Below are 27,905 nucleotides of genomic sequence, written 5' to 3'. Positions count from 1 at the left end.
AAACTCAGATTCTGGAAATAACACAGTATATGTACTTGGGATGTTGTGTATTCAGGGCTGGCTTTTGGGAGGGTGTACCTGGCTGGTGATTTTGGGAAGGGGAGATGTTTATTTATCACCCAGCCTGAGGCTGAGGGGGAGGTGTTTTAAAACGTGAAGACCGAGCTCTGAGGCGGACACGGACACGTGCGGCAGCCACTGAGGTGCTCTTCTGCCTCTGCAGCAGCCTGGGAGAGCGGGGGTGCAGGCGGGGGGCACATGTGGTCCTGCAGCCTGCTCATGTGGCACCAGGTCTCTCACGGTAGAAGTTTGATTGGCACAGTCTTGGGTGAGGCCTGTGACCCATGTGGCCTTGAAAATAGCTTCCCGAAGGTGCCGTCAGTGTGCTTCCTCTGATCAGGAGTTTCTTATCTCCAGATGTCAGCCTTCCCGCCATTCGCTGGTCCTGAAAGTGGCTCTTGCCTATGGGTTTAAGAAAATGGCAAGCAACCATTCATCTTATATAGACTTTATATTTTATCCTGGATATAACAAATATTATATTAGCTTTTTCCCTCTTCTTGAAGCCTAACCAGTTCCGAGAGACTGCTAGCAGATGTCTTTGCAGGCTGAGTCTGTTGGAGGAAGTGCCCCCCCGGCCACAGCCCTGTGTCTAGGCTGTGTGGTGCTCTTTCCTGGCCTGTGCCTGTGTCGGTGGCAACACCCTGGACCTTGCTCACGGGAGTTGCAGCCTCTCCTGTGCTGCCAAGGGCCTGGGAGGCCCGGTGGGTGCCCTGGTGGGGTCTCTTGGCCTCTTCCTCATCACCAGGTTCAATTGTCAGGTCCACCTCCAAAGGGGGCAGGACTAGGGAAGGGGCAAGATGGCCCAGGGCATCCTTTCTCCCTCGGGAAATCACTTTTTAAAATTATATTTTCAACCATTGGGACCTTTTTCCTACGACTGTTTACTCTCATGCTTAGTTGAAGCTGCTTTCTTGCCTGGAGGAAGGTGGCTCAGGGGTCTCTTCAGGGGTAGATGCCAGCTCCACCTGCTCCCCCTCAAGAAGTGGGACAGTCTTACCTGCCGGGCACCAGAGGGAATAACCAGCAGAAGTGCCCAGCGATCCTGAGCATGAAGCACATCCAAATGCTACTGCGGATGTTGGCAAGAGTTTGCGCTTTCATCTGGGAGGCAGTCATTAAAAACCGAAGTGTTCTTTTTTTCCTTTTTGAGGCCCATCCCACTCCTGCCCACAGGGAATGTTTCTGTGAATGAAAAACCTAATTAAAATCAAGTGTACAGGTCACTGTGAGAGTTTTTATTCCTGGTCCTTTGACAAGCTTTGGAGGGTTTATGAGACCTGACCAGGTAATAGAGAGGCAGAGTATACCTGCCTTCAGGTGAAGCCCTGTCCTTGGAGGCAGAATTCTTGTCACCTTGGAGTGTGGCCAGAGCAGATATATTGACTGTCACTTGGATGAACTGTTACAGGCCGTCTTTACTGTTTGTAGGCTGCATGTGAGGAAATGCGTATGATGGCATTTCCTGTGGCATTACTGCTCCCAACATCTTTTGGGTGACCTCTTCTTTCAGTGTGCCCATTGCCTGTCTGAGGTGCTTGAGAAAGGTGGGGGCTATTCACTGTTTCTCTGGCAGAAGTAACACAACACCTTGAGGGAGAGAAGGGCTGCTGCAGGAGGAGGGGGGAGGGAGGAGGGGCCCAGTCAGGTGGCCTCAGTCCACTCCAGGCCTCAGCTTCCTCATCTGTGCCCGAAAGAGAAGACTATTTACCCAGGTTTCCTGAGCGTTAATGAGACTGCCTAACCCAAGGAGCACAGGTGGTAGGGGATGGGGTATTGGGGCAGGAAGGGCTTTGTGTCCAGACCCCAGCTGTGTGCTCCCTCTTTGGAAGTCTCTAGAGTCTTCTGGGCCTTTTCCTCATTTTATAAATGAGGAGCAACCTATGTCACTACTTCCCTTCCATCCCCTCAACTGTCCTCAGCTTCGAAGACCACACTGAGGGTTATGTCTGGCAAAAGTCCTGTCCCAGCCTGCCTTCGCAGCCCCAACGTCCACCTGAGTTGGTCGCTCTGGCTTTGCATCCCCAGATACCCTACACTCCATCCCCTGCCAGACAGTGGCCATCCTGAAGGAAGGGACAGTGTTTTCAGTCTGTTTCATGAAGAGAAGGCGATCGAAATGGGTTTATGTCATGTCAGGCACAGTGCTAGGTGCTGGGTACTCATTGATGAACAAGACTGATGGGGACCCTGACCAGTGTGGCTCAGTGGGTTGGTTATCATCCTATGAACCAAAAGGTCACTGGTTTGATTCCCAGTCAGGGCACATGCCTGGGTTATGGGCCAGTCTCCTGTTGGGAGCATGTGATAGGCAACCAATCGATGTTTCTCAGGCATATCGATGTTTCTCTCTCTCTTTCTCCCTCCCCTTCCTCTCTGTAAAAATGAATAAATTTTTTTTTAATTGAAAAGACTAATGGGGGTCGCCAAACTTGTGGACCAGAGCCCACTGTTAGAGATGAGGGTCTCACTGTAGCTCAGGAAATGCTTCTTTCCCGAAGAGGGGATAGTTGTGTTTGTGATCTTGGGCTGGGTGTACCAGTTAATGTGTAATTCAGAGCCTCGGTTTTCTCTCCTGGAAATGAAGGGATTGGGCTAGAACCAGACAATTTCCAAGGTGTATTATACAGCTCAGGCCAGATGCTGGCATCTCCTGAAAACCCTGTGGGAGGCCTCAACTGTGCTCTAGACAAGCACTTGGGGACCTTCATAAAGTCAGGAGGAAAGTGCTGCTCTCAGAGAAGTCTGGGGGCAGCTGACACGGTGGGCCACAGGCAAATAGTTGAGCAGATGCAACTAGGGGTTTTCGTAATCCCAAAGGTAATTTAAAACCTGACACCTATCCTTCTATAGTTGGCTTTAGCCATGCAGTGAAAGTAGAACCCATAGAAGAGCCATTTTCAAGTGAAGAATTTTAAAAGTAGAACAAAAATAGAAAATCATCATAATATTTACTTCTTTTCTTCCAAAGACTTAAACTTGAGTTTAAATTTTATTCAATATTAACCTGTAATATTGATCTTAATTTTGAAAGAAAGATGGAATCTTTTTCATCTAGGAAGTCTAGAGTAAGTGCAGTGACGGCACTTCCCTCCTGCAGGGCCTGCCACTCCCAGGAATGGCTCACAGGCGCTCATGGCCCAGCGAGTGTTTCTCTTTCTCTCTCTAGGTCATGGCTTCCAACTTCTCAGACCTGCATCTCCAGCAGAGGACATGACTGTCAGGAATCTTGCTCCAGATCTGTTACAGAGACTTAACCTTCGCAGGGTACAAACTTGCCCGGGGCAGGAAAGTTTCTCTTTTTGAAGGGCTTTACATTTGTAACAAAGAAGGAAAGATGACAACTTCATCTATCAGACGGCAGATGAAAAACATTGTAAACAATTACTCAGAAGCTGAAATAAAAGTACGAGAAGCCACCTCCAATGACCCATGGGGCCCGTCCAGCTCTCTGATGACCGAGATCGCGGACCTGACCTACAACGTGGTGGCCTTCTCGGAGATCATGAGCATGGTGTGGAAGCGGCTCAATGACCACGGCAAGAATTGGCGGCATGTATATAAGGCACTGACGCTGCTGGACTACCTCATCAAGACAGGCTCTGAGCGGGTGGCCCAACAGTGCCGAGAGAACATTTTTGCTGTCCAGACCCTGAAGGACTTCCAGTATGTTGACCGTGATGGCAAGGACCAGGGCATCAATGTGCGTGAGAAGTCAAAGCAGCTGGTGGCCCTCCTCAAGGATGAGGAGCGGCTAAAGGCTGAGAGGGTCCAGGCCCTCAAAACCAAAGAGCGTATGGCCCAGGTTGCCACCGGCATGGGCAGCAACCAGATCACCTTCGGTCGAGGCTCCAGCCAGCCCAACCTCTCCACCACCTACTCGGAGCAGGAGTATGGCAAGGCTGGGGGATCGCCAGCCTCCTATCATGGCTGTGAGTAGGAGAAGTGCTCATCACCCTTTGCTAGAGCATGCTGGCTGCAGATGCAGCAAGTGGGTGGGTGCTCTTGGGTAGAGCAAGATGGCATATCTGTCCTTCGTCTTAGCTTCTGGGAGCCCAGACAACAGTGCCCTTCATCTGTTGCAAAGGGACTTTCAGCCCCTTGGCTGCTTTGGCTTGGGGGATTGAGATACACCACCCAGGTATCTCAAGACCCTCTGCTGCTCTGAGTCGACTCTGTACATCTAGGCAGGCCTGGCCTGTGGGTAGAAGGCTGGTGTGGAGGCAAACCTCTCCCGTTTCCTCCTCAGGGAGGGGTTGGAGGGAAGGGATTGGCTTTGCGCACACCCAGTGGGGGTTTGGCTGGATTTGGTAACTAGGAGGAGACAAACACTTTTTCCAGATAATCTTGTTTCTTTAATTTCATATCAATGTTTTTCTAATGACTAGGCTACAGGCCTCCTGACTGGCTCCGTGTATTGTCTACTTGAGCATCACAGGGTAGGAGATGGTCTCTGTCTAACTTGAAGACGGAGGAGGCAGCGCCTCTGCAAGGGTCATGTGGGAAAGGCCTCCTCTGCCCACATTGGAAAAGAGTTCCTGGTGATTTGTTTGCATGGCTGGGTCTGTGCTGGGTGGGGCTGCTCTGTTTTTCCATTTTGCTTGTTGGATTATTCAAGGCCCCTTGTTCAGAAGAGTTTTGTGGAGGAAGTGGAGTTCAGGCCTGATGGAAGCCAATCTTGGAGCAGTGTTCACATCCCATTTGCTCCCTGACAGTGTTCCCAAGAATGGCGCCCCACTGCCTTCATAGTGTGGTGTTGAGACAGGGGGCCCTGGTGGTCTGTGGGGGAGCAGGGTGGTAGTGGGGTTTGCAAACATGTGTCTTCTGTCTGTAAAAATAAAAGTGTAGGTCCCCATACCCATTCTTTTTGGAATCACTAACCCTATGTCAGCAAAAAAGAAAACATTTTTTTAAAGGAAGCTGTTTGTAGTTTGACAAATCCCTGTCAACCCTTACTTAGTCAGTGGTTCTGTTACCAGAACACTTACTAACATTTCCTGCTTTTGCAGGTTTGTTTGACATTGTACAGTCACCAGTAGCATTTTGAGAAATCTGTCAAATAGAAGATTTGCATAGTGAAGTCACACTTTGTGCCTCTAGGAACTGTAAGTTATTATCAAGCTTAGGTAGGTTAGCGTTCTCTTGTCCCATTGTTTCCTGACTTAGTTTGCAGTCTGCTTGAGCAAAAGTTGTGACCTTCATGAAAGTGCTTGAAAAACAAATACACCCTTCGTCTCCAGAGGTTGTCTTCAGTGGCAGGGCACACCAGAAATAAAGATTGCCTTTTAGGAAGCGAAGTTGTTTGATTCTCTCTAGGAGTCTCCTTCCACCCCGCAGAAAGGTCCCTATGCGCTGAGATGGTCTCCGGGCTCCTGGCTTCCTCTTCAGGAAGTGGTGGTAGTTGTGCTCGGTGGCCACTGTGAGCCGCTCCTCTCTCTACCTGCCTTTTGTAGTCACTATTCTTAAGAAGCCAGAGGATACAAAATGAGGAACTGAAATAGTTTTCTATTTCCTCAGTAGTTTGTGGGACGTTCATGTGCAGGGGAGAGGCGTGGGGCACAGGAGCCCTGGGTGTCTGGGTCGGGTCTCCTCCTAAGTTCTGCACTGGGCTGCCTGCTGCTGCCACAGCCCTAGCTTGGGTGGTTTCTGTGCCCTCAGACCTTGAGCTTGAGCTGCATGTTCAGGGTCAGAAATGCGGTGGGTTAGCGGGCTGTTCACCACCTCTCAGAGCATCGGTTGGGCCTGGGCTACTCCCTCCCTCTCTAACAGCCTGTCTCTCTCTGTATGTGTGTGTGTGTCCCTGCCCCACAGCGCCCGAGGCCTCGCTGTGCCCACAGCACCGCCCAGGGGCCCCGCTGGGTCAGAGCGAGGAGCTGCAGCCACTGAGCCAGCGTCACCCCTTCCTGTCGCACGTGGGGCTGACCTCCCACCCAAATGGTGACTGGTCCCAGCCCTGCCTCACTTGTGACTGTGCAGCCCGAGGTGGGACAGCGGTTTGCTTTTCTCCTTCCTAGAAATGCTGGGCTGCTTGCTGGGGGTGTGCTTGTCCTGTCAGTACAGCCAACTCTCTCCTTGCATCCTCTGGGCCCTGTGGCCCAGCCTTCGGCACACCCAGGGCCCCTTCCCTCCTCTCCTCCAGGAGCACAAGCCTTGGTCTCGCTCCCCTCACACTCTCCCACATTACTTGGTAGAAGTTCTGCTGAAGGCTTAATAGGGGAGCTGCTGTTTGGGTCAAGCATGGGGTGGTTTTCTGTGCTTTTCTTGTGTCCTTGTGCCTTGAAAATTTTGGAGGGGGTTCTACTGTCTACCAGACCCGGGGGGAAGTGAAGAACCAGACCACATGGCTTGTTGAGCCTGAAAGGTGTGGTTTAAATCTCACAATGTTGGACAAACCGAGGGCCTGGATGGATAGTGTTCGGAAGCCATCGTCCTTGATGCAGTGACACGTGCCTTGCTGAGGACAGAATGGGATTGTTTTTGCCTCTCAACTGCTGTTCTTCCTGAAACCCCATCACGATGGTAAACAGAGAGTTAGCTGTACTGTCAGTTCTGGGTCACAGTGTTTGAAGATACCTAATTCAATGGGTAATTAAAAATGGGGCTTCTCTTTTGATGAATTAATAATATATCCTGGTCAGAGTCTACAACTGTTGTAGGTTAAACCGAAAACAGATTTCACTGTTGCCTATAAGAAAATGCTCTCAACCTATTCTACCTTGGGTCCCAGGTGGGGCCCTGCTGCAGAGAAGAGAGCTGGTGTGGAAGGGGTGCTGACAAAGAGCCTTTGTGCGGCTCCCAGAAAGGTGTGGTCAGCCTTTATTCAGCTCTGGAGACAGCACTGTTCATTCATGCCTCATTAATATTACAGCTTGTTTGACTTGGGCGTTTGCGTGATCATTTTATTTTGCTCTGGGATATTTCCTTTGGGCTCCCATCTTCCCCTAATAGTTATACAGGATTTTGTAAGGACGGCCAGCTTTGCACAGTAGAGAATGTGAAAGATCAAAACAAGGTGTGTTTTGTTTTTTTCTTTTCTCCAAAGGTGTGTTTTCAAGGAGTGTCCAAGTGTGCCCAGTTACAAGTCTGTTTCTCTTACCAGATATTTGGGGCCATTCCCAGCAGTTCCCAGTGTTCCCTAGAACTGTAGGAGCCCCTCCTTCTTTTTGCTTTTCCCAGGCTCTATCCATTCAGTCACTGATAAGGTCCGTTTGAGTCTTAGTGGTTAACTTTGTAATTGCCTGACCTTCCAGCTCTTCTGCTGGCAGCCTGGCCCCCCTGAGACATTTGCATATAAAATCAGGCTCACAGACCTGCCGAGGGCTTGCACGCCCACTGTGGCTAGGAACAGACATCCTGTTCCACCAGGCCCTCTCCTCTACCACTGAACCTTTGCCCCTGCCATTCCTCCACTTGGGGGCCTCCCTGCACATCTGGTATACAGCCCATGTGGCTTTCTCTTCTCCTTCAGCTCTGGTAGAAATTAAAGCTAAAAATGAGTTTTGTTTGCTTGTTTTTTGAGAATTTCTCATGCCCCAAGTGAGTTTTGGGCAGACAAGTGTTACATGGCATCACGTTTCATCCTTTAGCTATTTAGTGTGTACATTCCTCTCCGTGTTTCACACTCTCTCCATGGTGGGACTGTCGGGGGCAGGACCGTGTCCCATGACTCCTTTCTCTTCTTTCTTATCACCTAACAAAGTGTTGAGTGCAGGGTCAGTGCTTAAAATGTGCACATCGGTAGGTTTGCACTGAACATGCTGGCTTGACATCTGGCAGTGGAGATGTCTGACGGATGCCAGCCATCCAGAGTGGCCTCGTGAAATGCTGGCTGGGGTTCCAGGGAGACGTTTGTGAGAGGCACACTTTGGACCCCAGACCCTTCAAGGAGGCCTGGTGGGCACAGGTGCAGACTCAGAGCAGCGACAGAGGAGGCCAGTAGCCAAGAACAGCCCTTCGTGGGAGAGTGGGCACCACAAGGAGGCTCTGGCACTCTGGCTGCAGCTCTTACCCACAGCGACCGTGGTGGTATTTGAAGGAGGCTCCCATTTCCATCCCATATCCGCTTACCCTCCCTGCGCCTCCTCTCCCCTCCCACCACACAGATCTGTAGATCTGGCTTGGAAACCCCTCCATTATGCTCCTTCTTCTCTGATTCCATGACCTCAATTCAAGGCCAGCTTTCTGATTGGTCTCCTTGCTGTTAGCCTCCCCATTCTTCTCCCCTCTTCAGCTTTACGAACGATGTGTAGGCCCCAGGTCTCAGAAAACTCCTCTGGATCCCAGAGGTCCCCAGAGGGTACAGCCCAGGGCTTTGACATGGCAGATAACTCCCTCCCCTGGAGTTCTTGGCTGCCCTCCACGGCACAGGTCTGTGAGTCTGTGCTGGGGCCCTGCTGTCAGTGAAATGGGCCCGACTGCACTACGGCTCCTGTGTTCACTCATTCCATGTATTAAGTGCCCACTGTGTGCCTGGCCCTATGCTGAGCACAGAGCCTCCTGCCACTACTAATGGGAAGAAAGACAGAAGACATTATATAGCATGTTGTGTGATGAGTGCTTTGTGAAACAGCAAATAAGACCCAAATCAGCCCACCCGAGTATGAGCAGAGGGTGTGGTGGTCTGCAGTGTTGGGGAGGTTGTCAGAGGGAACCTCCTTGAGAAAGTGATGTTGGAGCAAGGATTACAGGAGGAAGAGGAGGAGTGAGCTGTTGAAGGTCTGGACGAGCATCCAGGTAGAGGGCTGGAGCAGCAGCGCAAAAGCCCTGAGGTGGGAGTCTGCTCTGGGTGTTTGTAGAACTGGAAGGGAGCCAGGGTGGCTGAGGTCAGGGCCAGGGGATAGCAGAGGGCGGCGGGGAGAAGTGTGGGCCTCCTGCTCAAACTGGCTCTGGCAGGGAGCTGCTCTTCCCATTTCCAGTCCATCACAAACTGATACTTTTGTATCAGGGTTTAGATTTTGTAGCAATGTCAGATGCTGTAAAAGTTTGTGAATACTTTCTCTCACTGTATTTGTCTTGTTGTGTGCCATATGCTAAGTAGTCTGGCGTAGGGCCTTTGGATCACATTGTAAACCCTTTGGCTTTTACTCAGTGAGCTGGGAGGCAGGGGTGGGTTTGGACCTGAGGAGCACCTTGATCCGATGTAGGGATGAGAAGGCTTAGGAGGAGCCTCTGGCTATGTGTGAGATACAGTGGGCCCAGGGAGACCAGCCGGGAGACCAGCCAGGAGACCACTGTCCTTCTGCGGGTGGAATGTGACTTGCCTGGATTGGAGGGGCAGTGGAGACCTGGGTGTGTGATAAAGGAGAGCAGTAGGACTTGCTCAGGGACTGGCCCGGGGCGAGAGTTCAGGACAGCTCTGAGGACAGCCAGCTCGGCAACCGGGAGGAGGGTGGCTGTGAGTAGAGCAGGGTCGAGCAGAGGCGGAGTCACGATCTAGGCGTGTTCAAATGTCTACAGACCAGTGGTTGGAGGAGTGGAGAAGCTCTGCGAAATCTAGGTCTTAGAGTTCATGGCTGAAGATGCCCTCTGCCTGCCGGCCTCCCCAGGCACACACTCGGGCACGCATCCTGGCCTCGTTGTTCCTGGTGTACTGACTGCCTCCCCATTGAGGCTGGCTCTTCGGCTCACCTTGTATTTCCTGGTTGCTTCACTTGATCCTGGTAAGTGGTCAGGACTGCTGTGTGCAGGTGAGGTTGTGGGGTCCAGAGGAGGCTTCTCGGGCTGAGGGGTCGGGTTCTGCCCAAGACCACACAGACAGGGCAAACAGTTTGGATGGAGTTGGGGGTAAACAGCTCACCTGTTCCCCCGCCCTCAGCTCTGTCCACCCTCTCACATTCTGCAGGGCCATTCAGGATGCTCAGCAGGCTGTGGATAATTATAAATGTTCTTGGGGCAGCAGGAACCCCCATCAGAGGCACCACACAGGGATGGGGAGAGTTCTCCCTTGTGAGTCAAGGTGGAAGCCTGGAACGTAAAGATTACCACTGCCTTCTGACATGGATGCCCTCTCCCCACCTCTGTGCCTCCATGGAGGGGGCTAATGAAAGAAGCAAGAAGTGCCTGGCTCACCTTCCTGATCCCTTTGCTGAGCCTCCCAAGCCAGTGTCTGGAGCTGGAGTGGCACTCGCCTTGCTGCAAGTGTGGCTGGGTCACATATTGCGGGGTTCCTTGGACTCCTGGGTGGGGTGTCAACTGTCAGCCTTGGCATTCTTGGACAAAGAAAAGAAAAGGAAGATGGAGAATGGCAATCCTCATTGTCCTTTGATTCCCTCTGGTGAATTAGGACCAACCTGAAGTCCCACAACTGAAGTGGGCAGTAGTGTGTGGTGCATGGGGTGAGTGTGGCCACCTGTGGTCCTGTGTTGTCCTGATGGACCCCTGTCTCAGCAACACCTTCCATTGGCACTTTGGCTGACACAGAGAAGCCATCTGCGGTGTGGTTCAGGCCTGATCCCAGGGGGATTTCAGCGCTTCCTTGGGCCGGCCTTGCATGTTGCCAACAACTGCACATGCAGCTGCTCCACTCATAAGCCATTGACAGTGATTCACCACACAGTTACTGGAGATTAGTACCATTTCATTCATTTGCCCCGCTTCCCTTAGAAAGGATTGGAGTTGGCTTACATAGCATATGAAATACCAGAAGATTAAATAGATACCAGAAAAAAATGAAGCAAAAGAAAATAAGGATAAGAAAATAAGGTAAGTACAGGGTCACATGTAACTGCTGGAAATGAATCCAAATTTGGCTTTGAACTTCTCAGCCGCCAGCACCCAAGAGGGCAGTTTCTCTTCAGTTGCTGGATAAGAGTCTAGGATCCAGATGAGATGCGGGGAGGCCCAATGCTTTGTGTGCTGGAAGAGAAGCAAGGCTGGGCCTCCGAGGGGAGTGTGGGCTGTGTCCTCACAGCATCCTGTGGTCAGCAGTGGAGCCTCCCACACCCTCCATGGTGATCAGCCGTTCTGAAACCCACCAGAGGGATTCTGAGAGCTGGGCGCATCATCTCCTTCACATGCATGCTTCAGAAGGTCCCAGAAACCCTTTGGTCCTCTGGGACTTTCTGGGGAAGCTGGTCCTCTGCAGTGTGGAAACCAGGGTAGATAGAGTCATTGTGGCACCAGTTCCACCAGACGGACTGTGGGAGTAGAGCTGGAGTGTACATATACAAGGAAGAGAGGGTTCATAAGAATTAGGTGTCTGAGAAAGGGAGTCTTCTATAGGTCTGTTTTGAAAATTTGAGGATGTGGGGTAATACATTAACTGCTTAAAAAATTTTAAACCTAGCCAGCAGGCAGTTCAGAAGCCCTCCTGCGTATAGTCTTGGGAGGAGCATGGAGGTGAAGAGGAGTGAGGCTCTGAGGTGCAAGGCTGAGTGACTGCCCAGGAACGGGGTTGGGGAACATGCCCAGGGTGGAAAGGTGTTGGTTGGCTGCTGGCCAGGCTGGTATCAGAAAAGGCTTGAGACCACTAGCCCTCAGGGGTCTTCCACTTGGCTTTGGGCTGCATCTCAGCATTGTTTTCTGAGGGGAGTAGACAACGAATTGGGTGAGAGATGGGATTCCTTTGACACTTCATTTTGCTGAGGGATATATGTTCTGTGAGCCATGGGAGCCCTGCATCATGGCAGCAGTGAGTCCCAGGGACAGAGGCATGCAATGGGGTGTCACCATCAGCTGACTCTGGAGAGTTTTTCTCTCCAGGTGGGAGACGGTATCCCAGAGGGGGCTGGCTGGTGAGGCCAGTAGACACTGGAGGTGGCAGTTCTGTGGACACCTCTGTCCAAGGGTTTGAACATTGAAAATGCCCATTCTTGCTATAAGGGCTTACATCTTCAGTGGGACCCGAATGTGCCAGGGGGAGGCTGCGGGATGGCCGAGCTGTCCCAGTTAGCCATTGCCCAGGACAGCTCTCCCTTGTGAGGCATCCTTCGGTGTCTGCCAGCGTCCCTGGGAGGTGGGTAGGCTGTGTGGTTGGTGAGAACGGGGTGGACTCAGCACCAGATCCTCGGTCCTCGGGGCTGAGGCAGACTGTGAACCTGGGTTTTCTAGAACTCTGGCCCTCCTACCTTTTTTTTTTAAATAAAAATGTGGTTTTAAAAGAAAAGGTAGTTTTTAGATTGTTCTACAATATGTTTGAATATTTAGTGTACACCTGTTGAAATTTTATGATTGTGTGGGATCTATTGTGTGATGTTTTTTTCTTTAACAGTTGTTAAAAGCAGGACTCCCTATTTCAACTGTCGCTTCATGGGGACCCAGACCCTAAGGAGAGACTCAGACACAGTTATCACAATTGCTCATTAGGGCGAGTTTGGTCATTCTTAATTAAATGATTGATGTCAATTTGTGCCATAGAAAATTGAAGTTATAAATACAATATTTATACCTGTCCACTTGTCTTTAGAGCATCGTGTTAGTATAGGTAAATATTTTTTAAAAGATTTTATATATTTTTTAGAGGGGGAAGGGAGGGAGAGAGGGAGGGAGACAAACACCAATGTGTGGCTGCCTTTCCAGCGCCCCCTACTGGAGACCTGGCCCACAACCCAGCATGTGCCCTGGCTGAGAATTGAACCAGCGACCCTTTGATTAGCAGGCTGGCACTCAATCCATTGAGCCACACCAACCAGGGCTGGACTTTTTTTTAAATAAACTGTCAAGAATGGAGTAAGAAGGGAAAAGGAAAGTTTAAGTCAAGTTCCATAACACAGTCGCACAACTGTTATAGTGTCTGATTCATGGGTGCTTAGAGGCAAATTTTAAATAGTCGGCTTTAAGGGGGCATTTAAAAATTGTTAATAAAAATGAGAGGGAAGGTTTAAAGATAAATTTCTCTTTGTATTGGAAAATAGAGAATATAATTTATGTATAATCTTTACATATCATGTTATTCTGCTGTCTTCACCATCTGAAATCACCAGTTTCTTTTCTTCCTCACTGCGCTGAAACATGCTTACAAGCGGCAGTCTTGCCGAGGCTCAGTGTGCAGGCCCGACCCTGGAGAGCTGTTGGACAGACACTTCCTGAATGAACGGTTGCTAGAGAAACCTGATTTTTTGAGGGGGGAATATTTTTATGTGATATACTCATCTCTTTTGGTGCCTGCCCAGGCATTAGTCTTTTGAAAATACACTTCGTAGGTTTTTTCAGCAATATAGGAACATTATACATATCTGTGTAGTTTCTTGATGTTTTAAAGTGGAGTTTAGCAACAGTACAATTCATAGTTGTAGTTTGTTCCTCATTTTCCAGCTTTTTTTCCCCCTAAGCTGCCGGTTTTCAAGCTGACTGTCCAGGAGCTTTGAATGTCCCACATTGTCTTGAAGCTGGGACCACATTTCTGGCCAGTCCAGTGGGAAGCTCTGGGACAGGCTCAGCGTGACAGTAGAGCTATGTGCCTGGACTGAGCACCTCTGCACGGGTGGCTGATTTAATGTCAGGTGTCATTCTGCTGAAGGCTTCTTCCTCCCTCTCCCTTCAGTCGCTGTCCAGTAGCAGTCCCTTTGGGAAGGTTTTAGTCAGCGGGTGGTCTCTGGCCTGCAGCAGCTGGAAATTGATGACACCAGTTGAAAGAGCCCCCTCCTGCTGCCTGGCAGTGGGAGGACTAGTCCCATTGGGTATCAACAGGGGAACTGGCACCCTCCAATGGGTCACATTGGGGTCACATGGGGTCACAGTGGCCTGCTGCTCCAGGTCCACCTGGTTAGTGTGGTGTGGGTGTGAAATAAGAAACTCTGCCAGCTCTTTCATTACAAAAGTAATGCATGTTCATTTATGATAGTGTAGAAAATGCAAGAAGAATAAATATCCCATAATTTTATGACAAATACAACTATTGTTGACATGTTAGTGTACTTCCTTCTGGACTTTTTTTTAAGCATTTTTTTTAGGATTGCAGTTACTGTAGGCGCAACTTTACATCCCTGCTTTTTTGGCCTGCAGCATTATGACAGAAGCATTCTCTCATTTCTCCACAACCCTATAAACTTTTCCACATCCGGACTCAGCATCCTGCTGAGTGAAGGCTCCTCAGTCATTTGCACCTGATGTTGGACAGTCAGTCATTCACCTGACAGCCCGGCCAGTTTCAGTGCCAGTCCCAGCTGCCTGGGCTGTGAGCATGGGCAGCCTAGAGCCCCCATTGTGAGGTCGCATTGCAGCATCACCTGTGGGCCCAGCAGTCAGGGTCTTCATCTAAGGAGGAGCTGACGGCCAGATCAAGACCTACACATCCCCTGAACCCCCATCCGAACAGCTGTGATCACAGATCTGACTGATGTCCCACAGAAACAACACACTCAGCGTGCAGATGACAGAACAACAGTATTGTGCAAACATCCTTCATGACCACAGGACAATTTCAAAGCACATTTTTCAAAATGTTACTTGTTCATTTGCTCACTATGTAAGTACCCAGGGCTGGCACTGAGTGGTAAAGGGGCTCTCTGTCAGCTTCCGAGCTCCCGGGGCCTTGCCTTTGGTGGGCTTCCCATTCAGGAGAGGCAGGCACGTGGACATCATGCCAAGTGCAGTGCCTGGGAGGGGCTTCTGTGACTGCTGAACTGCCCCAGGCCTGTACCTGTGGGACACAGCATGTGTAGGCTTCAGGGGACAGTGCCATGCCCATGGAGGGTGCTATCAGCTGACTCCTTCCTGCCAGTTTCCAAGTGAAATAATGCAAGTTACAACCCAGTTTGCTTTTTTATTTTTCTGTGTGAATTTTCCAGGTTGCTTCACGGTTACACTTCTTTTTAAAGGTTAAACCTAAGGTAGGTTACTAACTTCTGCAAGTTTAAGGTAGGTTACTAACTTCTGCAAGTTTAAGTCTTTTAATCTGTAAAATGGGGTTCAGGATAATACTCCCCTTGGTGATGGTCTAGATTACATATTAGTATATGTAATATGTAATCACGCTGCCTTGGAAGAGAGGGCTCCAGACCAGACCAGTCATTGTCACAGGCTGGTCAGAGCTGCTTTTAGGTTCTCGGTGGGTGGTGTGAACAGTGTTGTGGTAAATGTCTTTTGGCGGAAAGCTTACTTTTCTAAGGATTCTTTAGATTATCTCTTCAGTGTAGAATTCTCAGCAGTGAATTGAGATTAATAGGGAAAGTATATGAGCATCATTCTGTCTCTTAAAACATTGCAAATGATTTTTCCCAAACATATTGTGCCCATTTTGGGGGCCCCCAGCCGTGGATGCCAGTGTTCAGGCGATAACCCCCAAGCTCAAAATTGGTGCCCAATAATCTTTTGAATTTTTCCAAAAGAATATTATTAATTTAATGAGAATTACTACCAGACACTTAAATTTTTTAAGTGAGTTTCCTATTTATAAATATTACTCTAAAACAGTGATTTTCAGCCTTTTTCATCTCATGGCCACATAAACTAATGACTAAAATTCTGCAGCACACCAAAAAAATATCTTTTTTGCAGGTCTGACCAAAAAAAGGTATAATTTTGATTCATTCACACGTGACAGCTATTGTGTTGGCTGTTGCCATTTTTTTATTTGACAGTCCAAGAGAAAGAGGTCAGTGCCCCTGACTCAGTAGTATAGTATTGCAAGAGTTAAACTTGTTGCGGCACACCTGCTCACTGCTCTAGGAAACTGCTGTAGGCATTTAACTTCCTTAAGTTTTGATTGAATTAAAAAGAGATATATTCTGTCTTTGTTGAAATTCATGCCTCACCCTGTGGCTCCTCATGGCTTTGGGTGCCAGTGAGCAGAGCCCCACCTCCTGTCTCCTTCCCTGCTCCTGGCTCCTGCTGGGGAAAGTATGTGTGGCTCCCAGCTCTGCCCACAGGGACCCCTGGGGAACGGCGATGAGGAAGAGTTGCTTAATGTTTTGGACAAGCCCTTTCTTCTCCACCACACAGGCTGGTGATCTTATAATGGAGAGGGCTTAATCTGTAGCTCAGAGAGAACAGCACAGACTTGTTCTTTTATTTCAGAGGTGGGATGGGTTTGGAGTCATGGAGACAGATGAAAGGGCTACCCTTTTGTCTCTGCTTCACCTTCCTCCCTGGGTTTCAGCTTCTGTGTCTGTAAACTGAGGTGGCAGCAGCAGTGTGGTGATGAGAATGTGAGGTGTGCCATTGGAAGTCACAGCCATTGTTTTCACTGGAAACGAAACTTAAACATGAACTGGCACTGCCTGACCTCTGCTCAGTGCCTGGAGCAAGGCTGCGTGGCTTGTGCCAGGCTGGGCTTTCAGCAGAAGCACAGTGTAGAAGGCACAAGTACCGATGGGTGGGGTGCAGACCAGGCCCTGAGGGGTCCACCTGGCAGGTGCCTGCTGTGTGCTCGAGGAGCACTTGGCCCACTCCTGGTGCCTAGGGATGGGGTGGGGGTGTCTGAGGAGAACACATTCAAAGGAGGCCCTGCCCTGTGGTGTGTTCTGATGGCACAGTTGGGGTTGGGGAAGTCTTTCAAGAGGAGGCAGTACTGGGGCTGACCCACACAGATGAGGACCGGTCTCTGCCTGCCATTTGAGGACTGGAGGGGGAGTGGACAGTCCAAAGGCTGGGAAGAGTGGGAGGGTTCTAGGAATGAAGTAGGCAGGGGACATGGGTGCCCAAGGGCAGCGTGGCTAGGCCAGGTGATCCTCTCTGGGGAATGAAGAATCGGGAGGGTGTGGGGTATTGGTCCCTCCTGAGGGATGAGGATGCACCCATGCCATGGGGGAAGGGCACTAAGATGTGCCTTGGAAAAGGCGTTGACCTGGCAGCTGCCTGGGGTGCTGCTGCAGCACACCACACCTGGAAGCTTAAACCGGCAAAGGTTGTGTCACCCTTCTGGAGGCCAGGAGTGCAGTATCAGTGTCTGCAGGACCACCCTCCCTCTGAAACCTGTAGGGGAGAAGCCTTCTTTGCCACCTGTCTGGTGGTGGCTGCCAGTCCATGGTGTTCCTTGGCCCGACAGCTGCTGCTTTGCCATCCCAGCCCCGCCCATCATCACATGCATTCTCCCTGGCGTGTTTGTACCTGTGTCTCCTCTTCTCTTGTGAGGACACCAGTCATAGTGGACTAGGGGCCCACCCTGCTTTAGTATGACCTCATCTTAGCAAGTTACAATACCTCTGTTTCTAAATATGGTCACATTCTGAGGTCCTGGGGGTCAGGACTTCAACATACTGTTTTAGGGGGACAAGTGTATCACAGGTCCTGGCCAGAACAAAGCACTCCTAGCGCTGAGCATACACCTTGCAGTAGCATCACATGCTGCACCCTGCTCACGAAGGGTAAGGTTGGGCTGCAGGCCACCGTGAGCCAGGCCTCGAGCCAGATGGCCCAGGAGTGTTTCCAGGTATCATAGAATCTCAGTTGATGCAGAACCTGGCCATTCCTCACCTCCTTAAAAGCTACAGCCCTGGCCCAACATTCCCCTATTTCTCCTTGGACTGGTTACATTGCATCACTGCTCTGCTTAGACCTTTCCAAAGGCCCTCTGAAGGCCCCTGGAATGGCTGTGGCTCTTCCAGCTGACCCCTTGGCACTCTGCCTATTCCAGCCTCAGAGTCCTTCACCCTATGAGCGATGCTCCCTCCTGCTCTATTCCTGACCTCTTCACTGGCCCCTGCCCTGCCCCACCCTGGCCTCTGCCTCTATGTCTCATATCAGAAAGACTTTCCCTGAGCCCGAGCCTGGCGAGCAGGCGCTCCTTTGTGTGGGCTCTTCCCTTTACCTGCTGAGGTCTGTGCATGTTGTCTCTCCTCACTGGAAGGAGCCCCAGGAGAGCAGGCGCTCTTGGGCCCCAAGGACTGAGGGGCTCAGAGCCCCGTTGGGGGTACAAGGAGCAAGAGTGGCACTTGGCTCTAAGACTTGGCTTTGTGTTCTTCTGCTGCTGCCTGTGAGTCATGCAACCTCTCTGGGCCTCAGTTCCCTCCTCTGTGAAAAGGATTGATGATGGAGAATAAGATATTCAGGGTCAGACTCTCACTGGCTAGGTGACCTTGGGCAGCTCACCTCATTTCTTACCCCTCGGCCGTGGTCCATAAGTTAGGGGGACAGTATCCCTCCTAACTGAGAGTCTATTGAGATGTTAGTAAGTTGTGCAAGTGCCATGTGCCAGTGCTGGACTGAGTGCTTTTCATGTATTAACTCGTTCAGTCCTCACAGCCACCTGCGGAGGCGGGTACTCTGTCTCCATTCTGCACGAGAGCAACCTTAGGCAATAGGAGTTCCCTACCTCGGCCCAAGTCACATGACGAAAGGTGGCAGAGCCCAGGTCTGAGCCCAGGTGTTCGGACTTGCCCTCCACGCTGGGCCGCCTGCCTCTCTCAGGGCAGAAACCCTCAGCCTGGGCCAGGCCAAGGCAAGACACCCCCACACAAAGCAGCACACAGCAAGGGATGGAGGTGGTTCCCTGCGGCAAGTACCAACAAAGTGTAGCACACACACACGTGCATCGTGCATTAAGAGGTTTTTCTGGGTGGGATCACAAGAAAATGCCAACAGCTGTGTCCTCTTGGGGAGAGGATGGGGAGAGGAGCGGCTTTCACTTCCTTTCACGCTGACACATTTTAAAAGGACAGGCATCCTGCCCTTGTCCTGTCAACCCTTCAGTCCGCACCTCTTACTGAGGAGTGAGTGACAAAGACAGTGCCATGCTTAACCAGTTCCACCAATCTCATCTAACAGCTCGCACACAGGCAGTTTTGCCAGTTGTCTTAAAAGTATCTTCCAGCTACCCTGCCTAAACCTAGCCCTCGCCCCACCCCTGCCCGGGACCCCATGTTACATCTGGTTGTCCTTTTATCTTATTGCAGTGAGTTCTCTTTGTCCCATGACCCTAATATACAAGAGACTGACCAGTGGCCCTATATGGTGTCCCTTGGCCTTGGGTTGTCCATGTGTGGGGTTTGACCCAGTCCTCACCTTGTGCATCTACACACTGGGAAACAGATCCAGAGCCTGGACTGGATCTTTCATTTCACAAATGAGAAGGCAAGAACACAGAGAGGTCAGGCCATTTGCATGTGGGCTCCCAGCCGGTGGTCAGTGCTGGTGGAACTGGAACCCTGGTGTCCCAGCCGGCTGATATGAACAGGGTTGTAAGCAGTGCTTTAACTCTTCTTGGGCTCCTCAGGCCTGGTGACCTTACTTTCTTGCTGCAGTGTCATGTGCCTATGTGTCCAGCGTCAGCTGGGGACTCATGCAGAGGAGGCCCTCAGCCTGCATGAGGCCCACACACCAGAGAGCTTCCCTGGAGTCATGCTGGTCACCTCAGAGAGTCCTTTGACAGTGAAGTCCTGTCCCACAGTGTCTGCTCCCACTAATCAGCATATGCGATTATAGAAGCAGCTCAAGTACCTCCTAGGAAAATTGCAAAACCTAGCCAAAGAGAACAGGCAATTTCCTGTTTTTCTATTACCTTGATTGCTTTGCTTTCTTCTTTCAAAATTGCCCTCCTTGTTTTGGGAGGCGTTTAGGATGTGAGGCCCTTCAGCAACTCAGGGCCCAAGGTGCTGCAGGTCTTAGCCCAGGCAGTCCCCAGGACAGGAGGAGAGGCATAGGGGCCGGAGGCCCTGGTCTGTCTGCATTGGGTGGTCTTTCTCTCAGACTGGATTTTGAGGGAGACATTGGGCTTCTCCAGTCTCTCTGTTCGGCCCTTCCCCTCAGGCTTTCTCAGGTGAGCAGGCGGAGAAGGATAAAAATGAGGCCAACATACATTTATAATTCTCAGCCAGAGCAGTGAAGCCTATGAGCTCCTCCCACTAGGATCTTGGCAGTAGGAGGAGGATGATGATGCACTTGATGCCCCTTTAGTGATGAGCTTACACTAACACCTTCTACTCTTCCCTCCCAAAGGGCTGGGGAAGTGAGCAGCCAGCTAACCCAAGACTGGACAGCCTCTCAGAATTTGCTTTTCCAGGGGTTCCTGGGAGTCGTCATTGACCTTCAGATCCTCAGAGAAGGGCCGGGGCCATGCTCAGGTGGCCAGAGGGTTCATTCAGGCATGTCTCATAACCACATCTGTGTTCACTGTCATGTGCATGGGCACAAGAGGCCCTTTGTGTGGCCGAGATGCTGTCACTAATGCAAGAACATCTCCGTTGGAATCCTGCCTCACAGCTGAGACATCTGTGTGCAGCTTGCTGATAGTTAGAGCTGGTGGCTGTGAATTCTGCCATCTGCGGAACTGAGAGCTGTTCCTTCATTTACCAAAAACCACAGCATTTAGGGGAATACCCTTTGTCTTTAATTTCCACATTGATGTGGTAAGCTGTTTCTGTATGTGCCGGCTATGCATTGTTCTAACAGCATTGGTTATGGTAGATATAAACATGAACATTTGCATTTGAAACCAGCCTGGCCTTGCAGAAGTGCTGAAAGGCTCTGAGGATGAGGGAGGCCTTGTTTCTAAAGGAGATTGCTGTTCAGAGCCCTGCCGCATTCATCCTGGGCTACTGAGCCAGGCCTGAAGCCGTGCAGCCAGCACAGCCTTCTCTGCCAGCCTGGACTCAGCTCTCAGAGCACTTTTGGGGATGTGGCGTAGGGTAGGAGGGTGTCTCCTTTTCTCACTGGTGAGTTCCACTTGGTAGTAAACGAATGATGTCTGATGTACTATGTTTGTTAGAAACTGTGTGTTTTTGTGAAGCAAGCCACAGGGTATCGGGAAAGAGGCTGGGGACAGGCGGTCTGAATGGTCAGTGATTACACAGGAGACTGGCATGCAGTTGAGGAGAGTCCCCCAGAACCGTTCCCCACAGCCGTCCCCAGAACCATTCTGAACAATCCCCCCAAGTATCCCCTGAACTTCCTTAATTTCCTCTGATCAGGATGGTGTTTCCAGAGCACAAGGGAGCCCAGACCTAAGCACTGTGATGGGTGTAAGTGATGTCTCAGAACAAAACCAGCAGGATGGCTACTTCCGTGTTGGTATAGTTTTAAGAAATCAAATCATTAACAAGGATTTGAGGACATTTTGATATCATCTAGCTTTATTTCTAAAGAAATGCTTTGTGAAATATTGTGGTGATGCACTAGGCTGGGATACCATTTGATTTTATTTAAAAGAATATGTTTTTTTATAATAGCTTTTTTTTTTTTTTGCTTTTTCATGTAGTGTAGAGTAAACATGAGGTGGTTGGTAGCTTTTTTAAATTTATTTTTTGATGGTTCTTTGGTTGGCAATAAATCATAGCAAACACACAGTACCTCACAGCACTGAATTGGCCTGAATGAAATCTTGTGCCTAATGTTTTATGTGCCTTTTAATTGTGTGACAGAACAGTGCCACTGCAGTCTCCTGCCCTGCACTGCCTCAGCCCCCTGCCCAGAGCAGCTCCTCAGCTTTGCCTAGCTCTCCTGCGGATCGCCCCCATTGCCCTACCTGGATCCAGCCCTCCGCTCCTGAATTATCCAGAACCCAGCCACTCGGCAACCTCCTGTGTCAGGATTCATTCCCCACCTTCTCCTTCTCCCTCTCCCAGAGGCAGATCTTAAGAAGCAAGCTAAGATTGAAGATTTAGGCAGAAGCATGATTTGGGCGAGTCTTAATGGTTGGGTTTGCTAGAATGGACATAATGAAAGAAGTTTGCAAACTAATGCACAATTAGAGTATTTTTCAATAATTCCCCATCAGCCATGAAATTGAATTCTCCATCTGTCTGTTCATTCATCTATTTGTGTATGCATGCATCTGTCTAACCATTCCACGGGTGTTTGCTACTGTGCCGTCCAGCTTTGTGAGTGGGTGTCATAGTGGAAGGACAGGCCTGGGCCTTCCCAAACAATGAACCTTCTGCTGTAACCCACCAGAGTGCAGGGCGAAGGAGACTACAGTGAGAGAGAGAGTGCTGGCCCAACCCAAGGGAAGGTGATCCGGGGGACCCGGGAGGGGAAGCTGAGCCCTGAGACCTGAGGAGGAGCAGGTGGGCTTCAAGAACAGCACGCACAAAGGCCCAGAGGGAGACCAAAGGCGGAACGCCTGTGACAGTGGTTCCAGACCTCTTTCAGGTGGCAGACCTCCTTCAGGTGGCAGACTTCCTGGTGAGAATTTCTAGGAGATGGGCACCCACTTAGACACGTGCTCCCAAAGCTTTGTCCCTCATCTCTGAGTCTAGGAGGCACCTAGACTCTGATGCACAGACACCCCTGTGGCTGGTGCGCCCAGCATTTCTCGCTTGGGGAGGCCCAGCCTGGCTGACCATGGGTTGTGTCATCACTGCTTTCTTTACGGTTCATTACAGAGCTAGGAGTTCACGTCTCATCCCTTCCATATGAGTTGAGCTGTCTTTCCAGGAGCTGCTTACATGTGTTTAAATGAGCATATGTTTTTTCCAAGTCAGTGTACAGTTTTACTTAAAAAAAAGTTTTCAGGGTTATTGCAGCAATGTTTGGCCTTTGTTTTCCATGATCCTTACTGCCATGAGATACAAAATGAGATTCTTAAATGCTGGGGGAGTGTCATGTGGAGTCCTCCGACCAGACACACCCTGCACTTGTTTGACCGATGCTCTTTGATCCAGCTTTTCAAGAACCATACTCCCAATATTCTAACAAATGAGCTCCTCTCTTCGAAGCAGTACACCTCTGCAGTGAAGGCTGAGGCTCAAACCCTGGGGAAGCTGGCTGCTGGGTATGTGCCAGAAGGCATCTTTCCTTGGTTGACACCACGTGGCAGTTGTGAAACTATGTTTGGCATTACTTGGTTTAAACCTTGAAATGTGTGCAGACCTTTTAATCCGAATATTGTGAAGCTATTGCCAGACCTCACGGCTATGAGATGGGGAGGGTTTGTGACTTGCCTAGGTGACAGCGGAACACAAACCTGTCCTTTACCTTCCCCACAGCCACATCCCCCCGGGTGTCCTCTGAGCTGGAACAAGCCCGGCCCCAGACGAGTGGAGAAGAGGAGCTACAGTTGCAGCTGGCACTGGCCATGAGCAGAGAAGTCGCTGAGCAGGTTGTGCCCAGGCCCCTAAGTGACGACCTATGTTGGGAGGGCAGAGGGCACCGTGCTCCACATTTTGGATGTGTTGTCTGAGATACGACTTGTCTGTCACCTACTTCCCCCATTGGGGAGAGATCCTATGCAAAGTTATATTTAGGAAAGGTTTTTAAGAAGTCATTGCCAAGGAAGGGACAAGCCAGTCAAAAGTGCTTCCCAGAAACCCTTTCACAGACATGGCCCAGCCTGACAGGACCTCTCCGAATGAGCTGAGCACCAGCACTCCTGGAGGCCTGGTGTGTAGGCTCACAATTGGGTTAGCCCGGCAGACTGGTGGGGTGGGTCAGCAGCTTCTGGCCCCTGGAAAAGAAAGGCAGGGAAACAAGGCTGGAAGGAAATGCTCCAAGAAATAGGAGTGTTTGTATTTGGATTATGGAAGTATGTAGAGTTTTTATTTTTCTAGTTCCCATTTTTATTTAATAAAGATGTATTTGTTTAAAATGGAGGGGGGAAAAGAGGGACTGAAATGATCTTTCAGAGTCGTCAGCCCTTCAGCTGCAGTTACCAGGGTTGTCCCCTGGCCTTTGGTTAAAAAGGCCAGGTGGAGTCAGGGCTTGCAGGCGGTGGGGCCGGGGGTGGGGGTGGGGGTGGGGTGGTGGGTGCAGGGGCGCAGATCCTTCTCACCTAGAGTGGGGTTTGCAGACCAAGTACTGCAGATGGTTAGACGGAAGCACAGATGGGCCTTCTGGGCTCTTTAATTAGTAACGTATCTATGATTTATTATAGTTATAATATATTTATTTATAACTTAATTACTATTTAAAAGCTAGGACAACTCAGTCTTTTGCATATGGTGGCTATAATCATTTTTGTTAGAAATCATAAGAAATATACAGTCATTTTCTGAAAGTATACACAGTGGGAGGTGGGATGATATGTAATTTTATAATCTTTTAAATTTCTTTCTGGGTTATCAGATCTTTTAGTTTTATATGAAGACATATTGCTCTTATAATGGGAATCATAAAGCATTTTCATTTTGAGAAAAATAAGTATTCCCTTTCCTCACTTTGGTGGTGCCTGCACCCCAGGTGGGACCCTGGAGCCGGTGGAAGCTGCCCAAGGGCTGTGTGGGGGGCGAGCAGGGAGTTACCTAAGAGTCACTCTGTCTTACAGGTTGTTTCCAAACCCTCTTTTGAAGTGACACATAATATCATCCTGCCTTTCCTGGTTCTGGCCAGGGTTGCTTTGTTCTGTGTGTGCAGTGATGTCATTGTAGTTACTGCCAGCCTCACGGTCATTGTCACCCACAGGAAGAACGCCTCAGGCGGGGTGATGATCTCAGGCTGCAGATGGCCCTTGAAGAAAGCCGGAGAGAAGAAAGCCGGAGAGACACGGTTAAAGTTCCGAAAAAGAAAGAGGTGAGTGCTTCCCTGGGAAGGGAAGTTTTTCGAGACTGTCTCCAAACCCACCCCTCAGTGTGCAAGTGACACTTGGGGAGCTCTCATAGGAGCCGGTGTCTGTTCACTCAGTGAACAGCCTTGAGGCCTGTGATGAGCATGAGTGAGGCGAGAGTGCCTGGGCTCTTTAGGCTGCCCCGAGAGAAGTGGGCAGGGGCAGGAGCCGAGCAGCCCAGGTTCACACTTTATGCTGACCTTTCTTTTTGTCACTCCCTGGGAAATGGCAGGTAGGCAAGTGCCTGCCCCCCCTCCCCCCACCACACACACACACACACACAGTAGGGGACTGTTAGTTACCGAAGCTAAGCGTCAGGTGCTCTGGAACCATTTCCTGGTGCAGGGTCGGCCCTCACCAGTGCTGGTCTTCCTCACCACTGTCATTTCTACACCGGACTTCCTTCTTCGAACCTCAAGATGACTGGGACATGACTCTGCTCCAGATAGGCTCACCATCCAGGCAGGATTCAGGCCCCTCACACCACGTGGCCTCCATGTTACAGGGCCCTGAGTATCCCTGACTGCAACCTTGGGAGAGGGAGAGGGACAGCCCCTGGAGCAGGAGCCCTGGAGAATGCCTGGCTGCTGGGGGAGTAGTAGGCTGTGCATTCTGGAGAGAGGGACCCCAGGGCCAAGCAGTGTCCTGAAGGAAAGCTGGGAGGACTGTTTGCAAATGAGTGCCTCAGTGTGGCTGTGGGATATTGGGGGACAGAGGGGTATGGATGGAACAGTAGATGGGAATGCTCAGTCTCCGTGGTCCTCTCAGCCCATTCCCAGGGCCCTCTAGTCTAGTAAGAAGCATGGGCAATATTGGTGGCTGTCACATGTTACTGTGGTGAAGTAAAACCTGTCCCCTTCTCATTGTCTCCAAAGCCCGGCTCCTACCCACAGCAGACCACTCTGTTGGATTTAATGGATGCCCTCCCCAGCTCAGGCCCTGCCATCCAGAAAGCAGAGACCTGGGGCCCATTGACCGTGACTAACCAGACCAACCCCTGGGGTGGGCCAGCGGCCCCCACCAGCACTTCGAGCCCCTGGCCATCATTTGGTAAGGACCCCTCATTTGTGTCTCATGCCTGCTTGTTGAAAGGGTGAGGAAGGGCAGGGTAGAGCTTCTCTCTCTCCTTCACCTGGCAAGGGGGTGAGGGGGTAGTGAATGTGGCTGACGGTGGTAGGGGTCCAGGCTTCTGCGGTCTCTAGCTGTGATGTCTGCCAGGCTGCTGCCCTCCTCCAGAGGAAAGGAGGAGCAGCCCTCCTTTCCATTCTGTTTTGGATGGTTTCCTACTTTGGCAGAGGGAAAGCTGGCTTCCTCTCTGCTTCCCATGAGCATCAGAAATGGCTTGTCCCACCTCTGGAACCTGTCAGTGTTCTCAGTCTCAGAGTTGTACCCAGCACCCAGGTGAAGAAACTATAACATGCCGTGAAACATGTAAATCGAGTTGCTATAATTAGTTGGAAATTATTATGTACTTAATGTGACTGCTAATGTAGAGGGGATATATTTGCAAAGAGAGGTATGTTTGCTTTAATTCTTTTTACTTGTCATTGAAGCAAGTCAAGTCAGTCTGCTAGGCTAAATGAATACTTTCCAGTTCTGTTTAATGCCAAATGGAAGAGAATTTGTAATAAGAGATTTTAACTATGAGTGGATCATGATTGGTTTTATCCAGGGTGGAGATCTTGGGCACATGGGTCCTCAGATTGCTACAAACAGGGTTTGACCTGTCAGCTTCCCATGCAGCCTATATTCTGGGAGTCCCCTCTGGGTGCTCTGAATCCTGCTGGACATGGGAGATCTGTGGGTTTTCTGTCTAGGAACTTTGAATTGTATATTTTGTGGCAATTTGCCCGTATCTGGTGGGGTCTCTGTTTTCCCAATTGGAACCGACTTTGGTATTCAGCTGGGTCCCCTGCACGTTCGTCGAAGTGTGCCAAACACCAGGCTCTGTCCTGGCCTGCAGGCACCCAATACAAACAAGTAAGGGTTCAGCCCACAGGGTTCTGGGTAGGTGCGGACAAGGTGGGGACAGCAGCATGGCAGCAGCATGTGCAGGCTGGGCCTCAGTGGCAGGCTTTGAGAGCATCCTGGGGCCAGCCTATCTCAGGAGGTGGGACTTATATCTGCAATAGGGGAGCAGGGGGCTGGAAGGCAGGCATCTTAGAAGAATCTTCGAGGAAGGGCGGGAGCAGCTAGGGGCCAGGATGAGGCAAGTGTGCTCCCAGCAGAAGGCTGGGCTTCTGAGAGGCATGAGGCGTGCAATGGATGCAAGTGTGGGGCCTGCCTGGTATAAAGTGGGCAGCAGGGGGTTGGGGTGGCGGGGTTGGGGTGGTAGGGTGGGGGTGGGAGCCGGAAAGTGGGGATGGGTGGCTTCCTGGTCACTCAGGGCCTGGCCACTTTGCCAAGTGCTTGGACATGTCCAGAGGACAGTGTTGGCTCCAGACGTCCTTGGGTAATGTTGTTGGCTGCAGGGACTCAGACAGAACCCTGCACTTCTTTGGCCAGAGCCCTCCGGGCCTTGGGGCAAACCCTAGGCACAATGGTCTGTAGTCCTCACTCACTGAAAGCTGACTCTGAGACTGCCAGGAGCGTAGTCCACACAGTTCACGGCCATATGCTGCACCCCCAGGGAGCCTGTGGGGTGGAAAGTCTTGTTGAGCATGCGTGTGGGCAGTGACAGCAGGGCCACCAGACATGCCTACTCAGTGCTGCCTGTGGGGACAGCAGGCCTTTCCAGACAGTGGTGTTGACTTTATTTTTAAGTTGAAAATAGTTCCTTAAAGGGGTGGCCCCCTTACATTATGGATAAGGGTGTTATTCAGGAAAGACTATCAATCCCTTTCAAAATTGTAATTGCTCATTAAACTAATGGGCAGTTTTTCAGTGCCCAGAAAAGAACAGGGTCACTGAGGAGGAGCCAGTGAGATTGAGAAGACTGCACCTGCTGAATTCTGGGTGGGGCTTTGGCAGCTGAGGGGGTGGGAGGGAGACATACTTTTCCTTTCTGCTTTTTTTTTTAACTGTTTATGTTACCTGGTTGGGAGAGGTAAATGTTAACCCAGCTTTTCCTGTGGTTGGCAGACAGGTCTGTGTCCTGTGTATGGGTTGAGCTGGGATGGGAGCCTCACAGCGAGCTGGCAGTCTCTCACTGGTGGGGCAGGGCTGTTGCCAAGGCGGGCGGTGGGCGGGGCTCACACACCTGAGGCAGCTTAGACCAGGCTCTGGCCAGGTGCGGGGGTGCAGCTGGGGAAGGGCAGCTGGTGTTCAGAGGCAGACAAGCATCCTGTGGGAGGCCACCCACATGGGCTTGCTCTTCCAGTTTTACAAAGTCAAGGTAAATTAAACCTCATACAGCACAGTGTTCACCATTTTGACCATTAGCCATTCACGATGTTGTGTGGTCATCAGGACCGATTCTAGGATGTTTCTACTACGGTGACACCCTGTTCCCTTCTGCTCACTCCCCGCTGCCCCTCCTCCAGCCCTGCAGTTG

The 27,905-nt window shown here is 50.6% G+C and overlaps 1 protein-coding gene across 8 annotated transcripts in view; it reads left to right on the top strand.

The window, feature by feature from the left end:
- EPN2 (epsin 2) overlaps window positions 1-27,905 on the top strand; it is a 79,310-nt gene that overhangs the window by 34,129 nt on the left and 17,276 nt on the right. For 3 of the 8 annotated variants that reach the window (XM_037068918.1, XM_037068912.1, XM_037068915.1), the window contains exons 2-6: window positions 3,230-3,992; window positions 5,872-6,042; window positions 22,860-22,972; window positions 24,271-24,378; window positions 25,288-25,462. In XM_037068918.1, the coding sequence (XP_036924813.1) occupies window positions 3,398-3,992; window positions 5,872-6,042; window positions 22,860-22,972; window positions 24,271-24,378; window positions 25,288-25,462 (1,162 nt within the window). In that variant the 5' untranslated portion in view covers window positions 3,230-3,397. Of the gene's footprint in view, window positions 1-643; window positions 765-1,449; window positions 1,557-3,229; window positions 3,993-5,871; window positions 6,043-14,546; window positions 14,829-22,859; window positions 22,973-24,270; window positions 24,379-25,287; window positions 25,463-27,905 lie in introns of those variants that run through there. The other 5 variants (XM_037068914.1, XM_037068913.1, XM_037068917.1 and 2 more) reach the window with 5 other exon arrangements.

This window comes from Sturnira hondurensis, unplaced genomic scaffold, assembly GCF_014824575.4.
Source record: "Sturnira hondurensis isolate 20B ecotype Veracruz unplaced genomic scaffold, ASM1482457v3 Scaffold0018097, whole genome shotgun sequence".
Lineage (NCBI taxonomy): Eukaryota > Metazoa > Chordata > Mammalia > Chiroptera > Phyllostomidae > Sturnira > Sturnira hondurensis.
This window is presented reverse-complemented; position numbering and strand designations above follow the sequence as displayed.